Source organism: Poeciliopsis prolifica, unplaced genomic scaffold (assembly GCF_027474105.1).
Source record: "Poeciliopsis prolifica strain line A6 unplaced genomic scaffold, Auburn_PproV2 SCAFFOLD113, whole genome shotgun sequence".
NCBI classification, from domain to species: domain Eukaryota; kingdom Metazoa; phylum Chordata; class Actinopteri; order Cyprinodontiformes; family Poeciliidae; genus Poeciliopsis; species Poeciliopsis prolifica.
The window spans coordinates 622,125-638,712 of NW_026562488.1; the positions used below are offsets into that span (position 1 = coordinate 622,125).

Genomic DNA, 16,588 nt, shown 5'->3' on the forward strand with positions numbered 1-16,588 from the left:
AGAAATAATGAAACTAAACTAAAAAAAACAAATTTCCCTCCCCTGGTGAGCAGATGGAATGGCCCACTGGGATGTTGCCACCAGTGGGCATCAGCTTGAAATCATCTGTAGCTCCAGGGGAAATTTTATTCTGTGACAGCAGGGACAGCTGTCACATTCCCCTCCCTTCAGAAGGGTCCTCACACCAACGCGAAAGGTAGTCTGCAGTCACATTCAGCTTGCCAGGTATGTGTACTGTAAAGTGGAAGGGTTGCATGGCAAGAAACCATCTTGTAATGCGACTATTTGTGTCCTTCATACGCTGTAGCCACTGGAGAGCTTTGTGGTCAGTCTGGAGAATTAACTCTCTTCCAAGCAGGTAATACTTCAGGGAATCCAGGGCCCATTTTATGGCGAGGGCTTCTTTTTCCACCGTAGAATAACGGACTTCTCTGGGGTGTAGCTTACGGCTTATGAAAGCTACAGGTTGTAAAGCCTCACCATGCAGGAGGACTGCTCCAATACCTCTTTCTGAGGCATCTGTTTGTAGAATAAAACCTTTGTCAAAATCAGGACACTTCAGGACAGAGCTCCGACCCAGTGCTTGTTGAATATCATGGAATGCTGCAATAGTCTTTTCAGTCCATTGGACTTTACTGGGACATTTAGATCCAGTCATGTCTGTCAGCGAGGAAGCTCTAGCTGAAAAGTTTTTTATGAATCTATGATAAAACCCTGCCATCCCTAGAAATGACCTCAATTGCTTTTTGGTTGAGGCAAGGGACAGGGTTCAATGGCATGAATCTTGCGAACCTGTGGCTTAAGTTCACCATTTCCAATTATGAAACCCAGATACTCTGTCTCTGATTGTGCAAAAACACATTTTGCTGGGTTAATTGTCAAACCTGCATTTTGGAGGAGGCCCAAGATTTCTTGTAAGTGTTGAAGGTGCTCCTCCCATGAGTTACTATATATCACAATATCATCGAGATAGGCACAGGCATAGTCCTCACATCCACGCAGTACCTGATCCATAAGCTTTTGGAAGGTCGCGGGTGCGCCATGCAGTCCAAAGGGCAAAACTGTAAACTGGAAGAGTCCCCAAGGAGTCCGACAGGCCGTAACTCCCTGGACTTCTTGGAAAGGGGCACTTGCCAGTAACCTTTGCACAAGTCAATAGTTGTGAGGTATTTAGCTTTGCCCAATCTATTGACCATATCATCAATGCGAGGAGTAGGGTAGGAGTCAAACTTTGACGCAGAATTAAGGTACCTGAAGTCTATACAGAAACGCATTGTTCCATCTTTCTTCGGCTCCAAGACGACAGGATTACACCACTCACTCTTGGAAGATTCAACAATCCCGAGGGACTGCATCAATTCCAACTCTCTCTTCAGGGAGCTGAGCAGGCGTTCTGGAGTCCTGTAGCTCAGACGTTTAACTTTAGCATCACTTTTCAACACAATTTCATGTTCAAGAATATCTGTACGACCTGGATATTCTTTAAATATTTGAGGATTACATAATGCTCTGACCTGCAGTTGTTCACTTGACAGATGTTTCAAGTCAAGCTCCATTGGTGCTGATGAGGGTAGGTACTGATCATCAACAGCTTCCTCCTCTTCCACAGCTCTAATCAGCATGACGTCCGACCCCATTTTAGGTCGCTCTGTCCACTCCTTAAGGAGGTTCACATGCAGCACTTTGGTGGAATGCGGTTGTCCCGATTTAGTAATTTGATAGGTGGTAGGTCCAAGCTGTTTCACTACTTCAAATGGCCCCTGCCACATGGCCAGAAACTTGCTCTCACTGGATGGTAGCATGACCAAAACCTTCTGGCCTGGGACAAAGGTCCTCTGCCGGGCCGATTTGTCATACCAAACCTTCTGGTACTTTTGAGCTTCTGCCATGTGCTGCTGGGCCAAAGCTGTCATCTTTTGTTGCCTCTCTCTCATCTGCATAACATAGGAGATAACATTAACAGGCCCCTCCCTCCCCTCTTCTCCAGCCCAGGTCTCCTTTAACAATGCCAGAGGTCCCCTCACCTCATGGCCATATAAAGTTCAAAAGGGGAAAACCCAGTGGAGGCCTGTGGTACTTCTCTATAGGCGAATAGGAGATAAGGCAGCCATTGATCCCAATCGGAGCCGGTTTCATCCACAAACTTACGCAGCATTTGCTTCAGTGTTTGGTTGAACCGCTCTGTGAGTCCATCTGTCTGTGGATGGTAAGGGGTAGTTCGAACACCCTTAATCCCAGCAGCTGATATACCTGCTTTAGGAGAGTAGACATGAAGTTAGTGCCTTGATCTGTCACAATTTCAAAGGGAAATCCAACCCTTGAAAACAGTTGCACCAAGGAGAAAGCCACAGCTCTTGCTTTAATTGTCTTTAAGGGAAACACTTCTGGGTACTTGGTTGCATAGTCTGTTATCACCAACATACAGTTAGGGCCAGAAATATTTGGACAGTGACACAGGTTTTGTTATTTTAGCTGTTGACAAAAATATGTTCAGAAATACAATTTATATATAGTATGGGCTGAAAGTGCACACTCCCAGCTGCAATATGAGAGTTTCCACATCCAAATCGGAGAAAGGGTTTAGGAATCATAGCTCTGTAATGCAGAGCCTCCTCTTTTTCAAGGGACCAAAAGTAATTGGACAATGGACTCTAAAGGCTGCAATTAACTCAAAAGGCCTTTCCCTCGTTAACCTGTAATCAAGTAAGTAGTTAAAAGGTCTGGGGTTGTTTCCAGGTGTGTGGTTTTGCATTTGGAAGCTGTTGCTGTGACCAGACAACATGCGGTCAAAGGAGCTCTCAATTGAGGTGAAGCAGAACATCCTGAGGCTGAAAAAAAAAAAAAATCCATCAGAGAGATAGCAGACATGCTTGGAGTAGCAAAATCAACAGTCTGGTACATTCTGAGGAAAAAGGAATTGACTGGTGAGCTTGGGAACTCAAAAAGGCCTGGGCGTCCACGGAAGACAACAGTGGTGGATGATCGCCGCATACTTTATTTGGTGAAGAAGAACCCGTTCACAACATCAACTGAGGTCCAGAACACTCTCAGAGAAGTAGGTGTATCTGTCTCTAAGTCAACAGTAAAGAGAAGACTCCATGAAAGCAAATACAAAGGGTTCACATGTAGATGCAAACCATTCATCAATTCCAAAAATAGACAGGCCAGAGTTAAATTTGCCCAAAAACACCTCAAGAAGCCAGCCCAGTTCTGGAAAAGTATTCTATGGACAGATGAGACAAAGATCAACCTGTACCAGAAGAATGATGGGAAGAAAAAAGTTTGGAGAAGAAAGGGAACGGCACATGATCCAAGGCACACCACATCCTCTGTAAAACATGGTGGAGGCAACGTGATGGCATGGGCATGCATGGCTTTCAATGGCACTGGGTCACTTGTGTTTATTGATGACATAACAGCAGACAAGAGTAGCCGGATGAATTCTGAAGTGTACCGGGATATACTGTCAGCCCAGATTCAGCCAAATGCTGCAAAGTTGATCGGACGGCGCTTCACAGTACAGATGGATAATGACCCCAAGCATACAGCCAAAGCTACCCAGGAGTTCATGAGAGCAAAAAGGTGGAATATTCTGCAATGGCCAAGTCAATCACCAGATCTTAACCCAATTGAGCATGCATTTCACTTGCTCAAATCCAGACTTCAGACGGAAAGACCCACTAACAAGCAAGACCTGAAGGCTGCGGCTGTAAAGGCCTGGCAAAGCATTAAGAAGGAGGAAACCCAGCGTTTGGTGATGTCCATGGGTTCCAGACTTAAGGCAGTGATTGCCTCCAAAGGATTCGCAACAAAATATTGAGAAAAAACTTTTTTGTTTGGGTTATGTTTATATGTCCAATTACTTTTGAGCTCCTAAAATGTGGAGTGTTTGTAAACAAATGTGTACAATTCCTACATTTTCTATCAGATATTTTTGTTCAACCCTTTAAATTAAACGTTACAATCTGCACTTGAATTCTGTTGTAGAGGTTTCATTTCAAATCCAATGCGGTGGCATGCAGAGCCCAACTCACGAAAATTGTGTTACTGTCCAAATATTTCTGGCCCTAACTGTATGCAACACATGCTCATAATGGGTTTACTAAAAGTGGTTTGGTGTGCAAAACAGTCCACACAGAACATATACTCCCGACAAAAACAAAGCCAAAGAGGAAAAGCTGTGAGTGAAAAACTAGAACCAACCGAGCAGCAGCTTGTAGGAACATCATCAGCAGTTTGAAGCAATAGTTTCCTCTTTCACATTGCTGTGGAGGAGTTTAGCATAGCCTATTTTTGGATTGTTTTATTTGTTTGAGGTCTCCCAATATTTGTCTCTATAATACTCGCTATGCAGAGGATATTGTTAACAGATGAAACCAACTACCGTAAGGTTTCATCTGACTGCTAGCTTAGCTCCATCACCACCCAGATAGAGGTCAAAATGTTTTAAAGGGCCCTTCAACAAACTGTTCACCGATGTTTAAGAATCTGAAATATCTTTAGAAATGAATTATAGCTTTATATTTTATATATGTCCATACATGATCTAATCTGAAAACAGGTATAATAGTCTATGCTGTTGAAGGTGCTTTGCTAATGTGAGGAAAACATGAACAAATATTACATTTAAACTACTGGGACAGACATAGTATAAATGTGAACACTACTGTAGCATTTCTTTCAAATGTCTTTTTTTATTGATTATTGGCAATAAATATTGAAAAATCTGATACAACGTATACCCATAAAATTGTAGCTTGGTTACTGGGGTTAAGGTTACAGTCTATCAGATTTAAATTTGTATTCATTTTGTTTTATTTGTTTTCTTCTGTGTATTTTTAGAACTGCTATATTCTATTAATTCACAGAGACCTGGTCTTGACTCACAGGGAGGCTGTAAAACTGACCAAATTAATGAAAAATAAACTAACTTTTATTGAGTCAAACGTGCAGTTCATCATTAGACCACACGAGGGAGCAAGTCTCTTTTTGAAAGTAGTCTCAGTGCCTATTTATAGAGCAGCATGACCTTGATCTTCTTCTCTGCTGGTGCAGGAAAGTCTCCTGGATTTTTAAACAGGTAGGGTTCATCACATGCTGCTTTATTTCATGACGCAGGTAGATCCAGAAAAATTATGGTCTGGAAGAATTTAGGGCTTCACTGAGAATTAAGCAGACAGTAAACAGAGATTGCCATTGACCAGGAGATAACTGACAAATAATGTATCTCTACTGTCAAAACATTTGCTCCGATAGGATGTCATCTCTGTGCACCAAATCAATCTAGTTCTCCACATCCAGTGGTGAGACAAGCTATCAGCATCAATGTTTTCAGTATTCCTACCTGTCCAGGGTGGACTCTGTCTCTTCTGACCCAGTTACCACTGGAGTAGCATATCCCAATCAAATCATGAGCCTCACTTTACAAACTCAAAATCAATACTTTGATAAAATCCTGGTTTGTGAAGCCTTGATTCTCTTTATGTCGCCAAGGCTGTTAGGGGAAACAAAACATTTATGGTAGTCAAATTGCAACTTGGCTTGATTGTTGTAGTTGCCTCTTCATCCTTGTAAAAACTGTAATAGTCCCTGTCCTTTTACAAACCAGCTTCTTCCCTGTCTATCAGTCTTGTGGTGTGCACGCTTCTGACTTGCAGTCTCTCAGGGAATCGTGGAGACAGCCAGCAGTCATATCCATTTTGGTGATCTTATCTCAGTCAAGGATGATGGTTGTGCAAAAGACCTACCATCTGTTGGGTAGGATGTCAAAGACATTTTACACAAGCCTGCATGTCCTTGACAGTTGATAATTGAAGACTCTTCTCTGCTTGTCCAGTTGTCTGTGAGAGTACGACTTCATTAGCTCAGTGAGGAGTGGAAAGGTGTCACCTCCCACAAACATGACAGATGCCACAACAGATTTTGCCAAAAGTCATTCTGCAAAAATCAAAATGTACAAGAGACCTCCATTTTTCAGCTCACCACTGAGTGCCAATACAGGAACCTACATGGACAGGGACAACGAAATCCAGCATGTAAGACACATGTAAGACTCTCTCCGTGTTTTCCTGCGTTTCCACAGACTGAGTCTTATTTTGATTATTATCAGTTTGGCATCAATCCTGCAATTGGCATCAACATTAAAGCAGAAAATGTATCTTTATAACTTCAGAAAGAGCTTAAATATGGATGTGTTTCTCATATAGGGCACCCAGGGAAGTTGGAAGATGCCACGCCTTAAACTCTTCAGCATCCGTCCACTACTCAGTATCTGAGTCTTTGTTGTTTGCAAATAGGCAACTTAAAAAGGAACAGGGTTTTTCATCGCTTATTGCCTGAGTAATGGTAACATTAAGGTAATTTACTAACAAAAGGTCAGTAATATATTGTGAGGAGTTCTGTGCCACATGTTTACCTTTTAAGGCCATGAATTTAGAAGTGTTCAATAAAGGCGCTTGAAATGATAAAGAACTACACATTTATTCCCATACTAATTTTGTCAGTGAATGCATCACATATTGATCAGCATACATTCACTTGTTTTTTTCAGCACTTGGTTCGGTATGTCACAGACTTTAGTATTTGCTTTTATTATATACTGATTATTGGAAGCAAAAGACACGTGCTAAATTTTATCCCTGATTCATTCCAGTTGTTCGGTTGTTCAGTCTGACTGTAACCCAATAAATTTTTTCGTGCCACGTGAGCTGATAAGTAGGTGTGTGTGTGGGGGTGGGGGGTGTGTGTGTGTGTGTTTGTGTGTGTGTGTGTGTGTGTGTGTGTGTGTGTGTGTGTGTGCGTGTGTGTGTGTGTGTGTGTGTGTGTGTGTGTGTGTGTGTGTGTGTGTGTGTGGGTGTGTGTGGGTGTGTGTGTGTCCATGTCACTCAAATAACAGCATGTCCCCTGACATGCTTCTCATTTCATCAGTGGCAGAGCGCAGCTGTCTGTCTGCCTCTCTGTCTCAGTGTCCTGCTCTAAAAGTGTCCTAAAGCAGCCGTTTATTGATCTCTCCTGTATCTCTTCTGTAGACCCAAAGGTTTTATAACTTTGCTATCCTGCAGCATACATATGTGTTTACATAATGCCAATAAAGAAAGATGTCAATAATAACCAAAGAGAAGCAATAGATGCTTTCCATCAATCTGGTAGAGGTTTGGCTGGCAATTCCAAGAAAAGTGCTCAGACAGAAAACCAAAGAACTGTTACTACTTTTTACCTTAATAATATTCCTTAAACAAATACACACAGAGACATATTTATTTCTTGCGTTTAACAGATAACCAACATGAACACCATGAACAAAACCTGGCTCACAACAGCTAACATCAAAGACAAGTCCTCCCAGCTGTCTTCCTGCCTGGACATTTGGTGAGTGGTTGAGAAGTTGGTGGGTTGGGGAAGCTGCATAGTGTTTTCTATAAAAAGCAAGAGCTCAGAGTTCACAACCTGGGCTGCTCCACCTCACCACATACACCCTGCAGCTCTTCATTGAACGCTACAGCTTCAGTGTATCTATTTCAATGCATACTTAGCATATGTGTCACACTGGGATCTTCAAACTGGACACACTTCAACAGTTTCCTGTGGGATTAAGGATTTTTACAGCACAGATATGCACCTTCATAAGGTCCTGATTTTTATCACATGGATTCTTTGTGCATATTCTGGTAAGAATTTTTTATATTTGGTGTTAATGAATTTGGAAATTGGTTCTGAAAACAGAGATTCTGAAGGGTCTCATTTATAAATGCATTTACAACATAGCTCTTCTCATCCTAGAAACTGAAACCATGTGAGGTCACTGATTTGTTTTTATAACAATTCATCTTTAAAACTGGTATTGGTACGACCTAAGAATCTAATTTATATGTCAAAGATTCATATCATATTCACTGTAATATATGTAGATACGTAGTGATATCAAGTGTGGTCAGACACAGGGGAGAGTTACCCTATTTTTTATCAATTGAAAAATATTCCAATGAAAATGTAGACAGAAAATGATAAAAATACAAAAATGTATGTTCATTTTTAATAATTTTCAGCAAGTCCTGTGACTAACAATGAATGTGCGGTATGCAGATGTTTGTATGGGAAAATATAAGTCGTGTAAATCTAAGGATTTTACAATTTTTTGCTTAATTTGTATTTTGGTGATAAAAGACTAAGAATCAGATGCAGAGATCTGCATTTTACTCTTCAGCAGCTGAACAAATGATTACAAATGATTTGCATATTTCCTGGCACAATTTCTTTCTAAGAGAAATCAAATTACTGCCATGTAAACAATTTTAAAATGGTGGAGGCAAGAGACAACAAATAGCATGCTGTTTGGAGCAGTGGTGTCCAAAGTCAGTTCTCAACATCCGGGATCGTGCATGTTTTAGAGTTTTCTTGGTTTAGCACACCTGAACAAAATGACGGCTCATTAACAGACCTCTGCAGAACTTTGACATGCAGAGGAAGTAATTGGACCATTTCAATCAGCTGTGTTGGAACAGAGAGACATCTAAACCCCCCTCCACCGTTTTGTCACCCGATTGCTGGCGCAGTAGAAGACCAGCAAATAGCAACACAGAGTGAGAGGTCAGTGACTGACAGCTCCAGGTGTTTGTTCTTCCCTTCTATTTCTGTTCTTGGATAAAATAACACGGACTTGACAACAAACAGGATGCAAGCAGGCGTTCAGGATAATGACAAATACAAGAAATGTACACCACGTTACACCAACCCTGACCTCCTGATCTTTGACAAAAACTTGAAATAGAACGAATAGAAGGAAACCGAACCTTCATGTGTGAGGGTACATGTGCATGTGTGATGGTACATGTGCATGTGTGAGGGTACATGTGTATGTTCTCTGTTGCTGGCTTAATGAAACTTGATCCCAGTTTGTCCAGCTCAGGCTGGGGGAAACTTGCCTGTACATTCCCAGGATAGCACACAAAGGATGTCACTTGGCTCCCACTGCTGTCTGTCGGGTCATTTGCACTGATCTGTCTGACATGTTCACTATCACAGCAAAGGTACTGACCATCCCACTTACTGTAAAGAATGAAATTATGTGAACTACAAACTTCAGTGTACTTCTTTGGGATTTTATCTGATATGCCAACACAAAGTAGCTTCCAATGGTGAAGTGGAAGGAAAAGGCTACAAGTCTTTAATTTTTAAAACAATACTGCAATACTCTTGAGGTATGAGGTGCAAATAGCTAAAACCCACAAATATTTGAGATCCCTCTAAAAACTATTCGAACTTCCTATTTTAGTTGTTCACACACCAAAAAATACCTTAATATGCATTAGCACACACAATGCAAACGCTAATTGGTCCTTTTGAATTGACGGCTTTGCAAATGCAGCCAATAGTGTGTCAAGCAGCATTGCTTTCCAAGCTGCATTTTCTGTTGAACATTGTAGATGTGCTGTACAAACGTGCGAATGGTCAAATTTTCCAGAAATTATTTCAAGCTACAGTCTACAAAAATGTCCACAAATGGGTCCCTTGTACACTGTCCACCAAATAACGAGACTGGTGTTTGTCTGAGGTTGTAACGTGACAAAATGTGAAGAAGCTTAACTGGTAAGACTGCTTAATTGATACTGCATTACTCAATTCTGTTTAATTTGTTTTCCTATGCCAATGCCATTTGACTCAGTTTATGGCAGCACATTTAGTAGGGATGAAATCATCTAAGTCTGTTTACTTAAAGCATTGTGAGTATGGAGAGGTGGTAAATGTGTTTTATGTGTACTCATATCAAGCTGAAACTCATTTCATGACAATTTGTTGGCCAGAGCCGGCTGCTTCAATCCCCTGCTGAGCGATGAGATTAGATCCACAAACAACCTATGGAGACGGATTTGATTGAGCGACAGCCAGTGGACAGGCTTTTCACCGGCATGGAATGTCAGTCACTTGTCCAGTGTTGCCGTGAAGCTCTCTGCCCTGTTTGTCCTTCCCTGTCTCTCATCAGACATTGTCCTGTCATCCTGCTTTTCGTCTGCACCTGTTTTCAGTCCTCATGTTTCTGAAATTAAGGGTTTCAAATCGCTGGTTGCAAATCGAGGAAAAGTTCAGAGCAGGAACCAGAGTAAAGAGAACTTCCTAACTTCAGCTCTCATTGTGAAAATATTCCTGAAGGGCATGAGAGGGTGGCATTGCCTCCGAATGCATTTCATTAAGCTTGAACCTAAAGTTGGGCAAGCCCTGATTGAAACTGTGTCTATCTCTTTTGCTTCAGGGTTGGGATCCTGCTCAGAAGACGAGACGAAACTGGTGAAAACCCTGTTTACCGGTTATAACAAAGTGGTTCGTCCAGTTAACCACTTCAGCGATGCTGTAGAAGTGACAGTGGGCCTGCAGCTTATCCAACTTATTAGTGTGGTAAGAGTAACAGTTTCCCTGCGGATTTCCAAGAGTGGAAACAGTTTGGAAAATATTGGAAATTTACAACCAGCATGTAGGGAAGGAGATTTGTTGGCTTTTCATGATTAGATTAGGATTCAGAAGTTTGATTAGAAACCAGTTACTGACTCAATGTGATCCCCCATCATCAACCCCTGCCACCTGCATCCATACAAACACAACCAGATCACCAGACAAGATGCCATGCTTCAAAAAACACAACAACTGAATACCTCAGACAAAACAGAGGCAAAACTATTGAATACATGAAAACAATCTGAAAAAATTTTGTGGGCCTCTGGAGTTCATCAAACGTTTTCTCCAAAGATCTTTCCATAAAGCAAATGCCTTGAGTCTCAATGACTCTGAAAGGTAGAAAACTTACAATTAGCTTAGCCTTCAACCATGTAACATGGCTCCTCATGTTTGTTGTGCTTAAAAAAATATTTTGTTTTATTTCACATGTCCCACATTTGGTGCGGCTCTCTTGTGTTGATCTATTCTATTATGTACTTAGTAAGAGCCCATCGATAAATCAGCCACAATCTCCCAAATTTTATGGTGATCGGTCAATATTTGCATGTGAAATCAATGTTATCTACATCTGAACAAGTCTGAAAATCAGCCATTGTCAACTTTTCTCTGCCCTTGGAGAGAGCTGACTGACAGACCACCCCGTCTAATCTGGATCTGCTTGGTTATCAATAGTCCTCCATTTTGCCATCTTGACGATTTTGTTACTATATTTAGAAATCTTTCAGACAATAAATTGATATTGACCAAAATTGGAATAGGCAGGTCGGGTTTAGTAAAGATCAGTTTGCTGTTAATGATTCCCAAAGAAAGCCAGGCGTTTGTCAAACTTGATGGCAGGTCAACAAGGTCACTTCTATCTCTGACGTTCTTCCTTTATTTTTCTCAGGATGAAGTCAACCAGATTGTGACCAGTAATGTCCGCCTCCGACAGGTAGCTGTTTTGTGTGTTTACCTTTGTGTAGCTGTAATGTATTTAATTCAGAACATTGTATAAATTCAATTCAAGGATGGGTAGCATGACTAGGAAGGTTTTAAACATGAATTTGATACACATGTATGGAGGGCCAAAAGGGCCGTTATTTATGTATTTGCTTTAAGGAAATAAGTACTTCAATAAATTATTACTGATCTGTTGACACCCACTAGTTTTTAAATCAAGTTTATTTTGGCCCTCCATACACATCCAATCCAAAATATTTGTGTTAAAATATCATTCATGATCAATAGATCAGCCTGATCTATATCAAATTAAATTGGTTTAATGAGGTCAATCACCTGGGTGAGAAGAAATAAACAGATGAATTATTTGGAGGGCTGTCTTCCCATTTTTCATCCCAGCAATGGAAAGATGTGAACCTGCAGTGGGATCCAGATGCTTATGGAGGCATCAAAAAGATCCGAATTCCTTCAACAGACATTTGGAAACCCGACTTAGTTCTGTACAACAAGTAAGCAGAACTGCTGCTCTGGTTTATACAGACATCGACTCTCAGCTCTAGCTAACTGAATATGTGGTCACACTCTGTCTGCCCTCTGCTTCCTTCCTGTTCCTCGTTCCAGTGCTGATGGGGATTTTGCCATCATCCATGAGACCAAAGTCCTGCTGGAGCATACGGGCATGATAACATGGAACCCACCTGCAATCTACAAGAGTTACTGCGAGATCATTGTCCTTCATTTCCCGTTTGACCTCCAGAACTGCAGCATGAAACTGGGTACCTGGACGTATGACGGCACACTAGTCATCATCAACCCAGTAAGAGTCCAGCTTTTACTTTTAAGTCATAATTACAGACTACTTTATGTTGGGTTCACTTATAAGATCCCAATAAAACACATTGATGATCATTGTGATGTGATGAAACATGAAGTTCAATGAGTGTTTGCATGTCTTAAGTTTGCTTTCTGGCTTTAGGACAGTGACCGACCGGACCTCAGTAACTTCATGGAGTCGGGTGAATGGGTGTTGAAGGACTACAGGAGCTGGAAACACTGGGTTTACTATACATGCTGCCCTGACACGCCCTATCTGGACATCACCTACCATTTCCTGATGCTGCGGCTTCCCCTTTATTTCATTGTCAATGTCATAATTCCCTGCATGCTGTTCTCCTTTCTCACTGGACTCGTCTTCTACCTCCCTACTGATTCAGGTAGGTAAATGTAGAAACAGCAGCCATTTTCTTTGACCATGTAAGGGAATAATTCATTTTCAAAGTTCTCACAATGAATGTGCAGAAGCATGCATTGATGTGACTCTTACAGAGAGTGTTTGCTGAGTTTCAAAGAGGTGAAAAGAGAACAGCCATAAAATAATGTGGGAACCTGGAAAGAAAACATTTTTAAAAGAAAGAAAGCACAGAAAAGTTAACCTATGAAATGACATGAGAGAGCCAGCAACAACGCTTTAATAATAGAAAAAAAGCCTTTCCTGATTTTTTTTTTCCCTCTGACATTTTGAGTTTAAAGTATTGTTTCACAAAAGTTGTAGTTCATATTTATAAATTTAATAGTGTGTTGATACTTTAGAGATGAATTTTATGAAGTAGGGAAAAAGTAAAACACTGACATGCATGTGTATTTATCTTGGTGGCGAATTGTGTCTCATGGTAAACAAAAAATGTCAGATGGCCAGATTATTATTATTATTATTATTAGTAGTAGTAGTAGTAGTATTTTTATTATTATTCATAATAAATGCAGGAAAAAATTGGTGAACTAAAGTATTAAAACAAATAGTCAGATATGGGTGGGAAGAGTAAGTTGGTGCAATTACATCAATTATTGCTGTCAAAGCAGCACAATAATGTATTTCACTCATAAATGCATAGAAACTTTAGTCTGACCTGTCAGTGATCCATTATGGTTCCCAATGTTTCATTGTGATTGTTAATTTCAGAAGACATGCTTTAGAGTTTAGTGAACTTTTAACTAAGCAACAAAGTGCCTCAAAAAACATGAACATGTCATGCTACTGGCTGGTATTTGCAAAGTAGCCAATTCAGGAGCGCCGTCTGTTTTCCCTGGAACTGATTGGTTGAACCTCCAAGATACAACCAATCTGTCGAACCAATCTGCTCTCCAAGAGAGATTACTGTAGATGTTAGCTTCTACAGTAACATCTACAGTGCTAACAGAATTTCCACTGTGTGTATTAAAGCATATTTTGGTATATTTAGTGTTAGAACTATCAAAATAGGCCATATACATTTTTAGAGGGAGTCTCAAGTATTTATGAATTGCAGTCAGCTGATGTTTCTAATTCCTGTTATTCCCTCTGTAGTTGGTTTTATGATAAAGGTTTTGAGAGAGGAAAACAGGATCCTGCCAAACAGACAATTATTGTTACTAATAACTGGACAAAAAAAACCTTTTTTGCTAATATAACCCCTTTATGAAACATCGGTGCTTTACACCATACCTTCCACATGATGAAAGTGCAGTGTGGTGTTGTGTTGAGGTGCTTTGCTGTTACCTGCATTGTGTTTTCAGACATGTTTTCTTTTCTCCCTGACTCAAGGCGAGAAGATGACGCTGTCCATCTCTGTCCTGTTGTCTTTGACTGTCTTCCTGCTGGTCATCGTTGAGCTGATTCCCTCCACTTCCAGCGCCGTCCCTCTCATAGGGAAATACATGCTCTTCACCATGGTTTTTGTGATCGCCTCCATCATCATCACGGTCATCGTCATCAACACACACCACCGCTCGCCCAGCACACACACCATGCCTGCCTGGATACGCAAGGTTCATGCTGTTTGCTCTGTGGTGGAAAGTGAGAAACGACGCATCTGTTCCATAAGGAGCTGAACTTGATCAGTTTTGTTTTTTTTCTGTGTCCTGTTAGGTCTTCATTGAAACCATTCCAAACATGATGTTTTTCTCAACAATGAAGCGACCCAGTCAGGAGATCAACCAGAAGAGACTGTTCCCTACTGACATGGACATATCAGACATTTCAGGCAAGACACTTTAAGCACTATAGCACAGAACCAAGTAAGTTGATAGTAAAAAAGAAAGTACAGAACCTGAGAGATGGTCCATCTTATATTGGGTGAAAATGTAATTTCTCTGAAACTTTCTCATTCTGATTTTTCATGACTTCACCTAAAGAAGTTTGATTGTTGACAGGTTGCACTTAATAAAGGGCTGATTCATCCTTCTAGTTCTGGAGTCGTTCCATCCACTCTGTTCTTACAATCCAAAATGGCAGACTAACTAACTAACCGCCGTCTCTCCTCTACAGGTAACCCCACCCCAGCCAGTGTAACCTATAAGTCTCCCATCATGAAGAACCCTGATGTTCGCAGTGCCATCGAAGGAGTGAAGTACATTGCTGAAACCATGAAGTCAGATGAGGAATCTAACAATGTAAGACATTGTCTGCACATCTGATGGTGACATTTTGGATTTAGACAGAGAAGGATCGAGACAAATGTTTACAAAAGTCAAGAAGCGTTTCGGTCCTTCAGTGCTAAGGACTACTGGAAATCCTGCAGACCTTCTCACAGTCTGCCGTAGAGAATGTGATCTCATTGGCTATCGTCTGTTAGGGTAGCAGCATCAGATTCAGGGACTGAAAAACTAATGAAGAAAAGTTGTTGTTTTCTGGAGATTGTTCTTGATCCTCTGAAAATGAATGTGTAAGGAATCAGAGAATCCATCTTACTACTAGCTTTCACCTCCTACAGTGAAGAAACATGTAATAGATGAGTTTGTATGAGTTCCAAAAAATAACACCTTTCTTCTTGATCAATAAAATATTTAGAATATAAATTGAATATTATAGAATCAAATAACAAACATTATCAAGTTTTTTTTAGGGATGTAGTCTTCTGAGTAAAATACAGCTGTTAAGTGGTGAAAGCTGCTAATTGACAGTAGATACCAGAGTAGCATAACTCTCAAATAAAAACATAACATTTATTATTGTGAAATACAGTTTTAATCATTTGCAAACCAGTTTTCCATTGCAGTTTCTGCCTCCAAGTTTGAAGACACCTAAACCCAATGACATACGTCTTCTCATTTCACTGCAGGCGGCAGAAGAATGGAAGTTTGTGGCGATGGTTTTGGATCACATCCTGCTGTGCGTCTTCATGGCCGTGTGCATCATCGGAACGCTTGCCGTCTTCGCTGGGAGACTCATAGAGCTCAACATGCTATGAAAAGCTAACCCACAAAGGAGGATGCGTACAATACAGTTAGAAGCCATGCTTTGAGAGGGATCAGAACGGTTCGTTTGTGGACCTTTCGAGGTCGTGATATTGACGCGGTCTGTGTGGCATTTCTGGCACATGAAGGCTGAGCTGGAAGCTAAAACGCTGTAAGGAGCCCAGAGTCTGGAGTCACGTTTGAGGGATTGTGTTTTTACTAAGAGGGATGAAACTTCAGCAGCAACTTAACTGTCCATTCATAAATACATACCATTTTTGTTATGAATGGATTTTATTAGATTGTTATTGTAACCTTGTTGGTAATGCAGGGTGTATCATTACTCTGATGTGTAAAATACTTTTCTTTTTTTTGACAGAATATTGTGTTCTCATAATCTTCTAATGCAGGCAAAATATTTCCTAACCAGAAGTTTTATTTATTGGTTTTGCCTGAGTCATTGATGATTTACGTTTTTGTGTATACTGTCACATGTAATTGCGATTTTAGTTGATATTCAGAAGAAAAAAGTTAGTTATCTGAAATTTATACCATCATAGTTCTACCAATATTTCTCTTGTAAAATGTTTTTGTGTTAAAAGTTGTTTTCGGCCAACAGTTTTGATTTTCAAGCAAATCAGCTTACGTTTTTTTCCCCTAATGTTTGAGCCACGTTTTCTTTTGTAGATTTTACCTTCAGCAGTTCCCAGCTGAAAAGTTCAGCTCAAATTATTATCATCACTGGGAATTCATTTTTTCGTTTTAAGTTAATGCATCTCAATTATTACCTTGCAAGTGCATAAGATGCATCTCAGACCTGAAATAGAGGAAAACAGAAAAAAAAAAAACTTTAATTTTAAATTTGTAAGTTTTCTCAGGCAAAGGAACCTGAATCTGAATCTACTCTGAATCATATATTATTGTGTAGATGTGGAAATAAATTAAGAAATTTTATATTTTGCAGTGTCATTAGTAACACTGACACTTTTCT

At 40.4% G+C, this 16,588-nt stretch overlaps 1 protein-coding gene across 1 annotated transcript; it reads left to right on the forward strand.

Annotated features, from left to right (window-relative positions):
* Positions 1-7,452: 7,452 nt before the first annotated feature.
* On the forward strand, positions 7,453-16,201 carry chrna1 (cholinergic receptor, nicotinic, alpha 1 (muscle)). Its single transcript, XM_055024054.1, has 10 exons — positions 7,453-7,667; positions 10,247-10,389; positions 11,333-11,377; positions 11,785-11,894; positions 12,007-12,202; positions 12,362-12,599; positions 13,967-14,190; positions 14,291-14,405; positions 14,690-14,814; positions 15,483-16,201. Exons 1-10 carry the CDS (start codon positions 7,613-7,615, stop codon positions 15,609-15,611), a joined length of 1,380 nt encoding a protein of 459 aa, XP_054880029.1. The 5' UTR covers positions 7,453-7,612; the 3' UTR covers positions 15,612-16,201.
* The last annotated feature ends 387 nt before the right edge of the window (positions 16,202-16,588 follow it).

What these genes read in the sequence shown, in the direction of transcription:
- chrna1 (XM_055024054.1), top strand. Translation starts at nt 7,613, where the DNA reads ATGCACCTTCATAAGGTCCTGATTTTTATCACATGGATTCTTTGTGCA. An exon ending in TTATCCAACTTATTAGTGTG is followed by an intron (nt 10,390 to 11,332) that starts GTAAGAGTAACA and finishes TATTTTTCTCAG; the next exon opens with GATGAAGTCAACCAGATTGT. An exon ending in GTAATGTCCGCCTCCGACAG is followed by an intron (nt 11,378 to 11,784) that starts GTAGCTGTTTTG and finishes TTTTCATCCCAG; the next exon opens with CAATGGAAAGATGTGAACCT.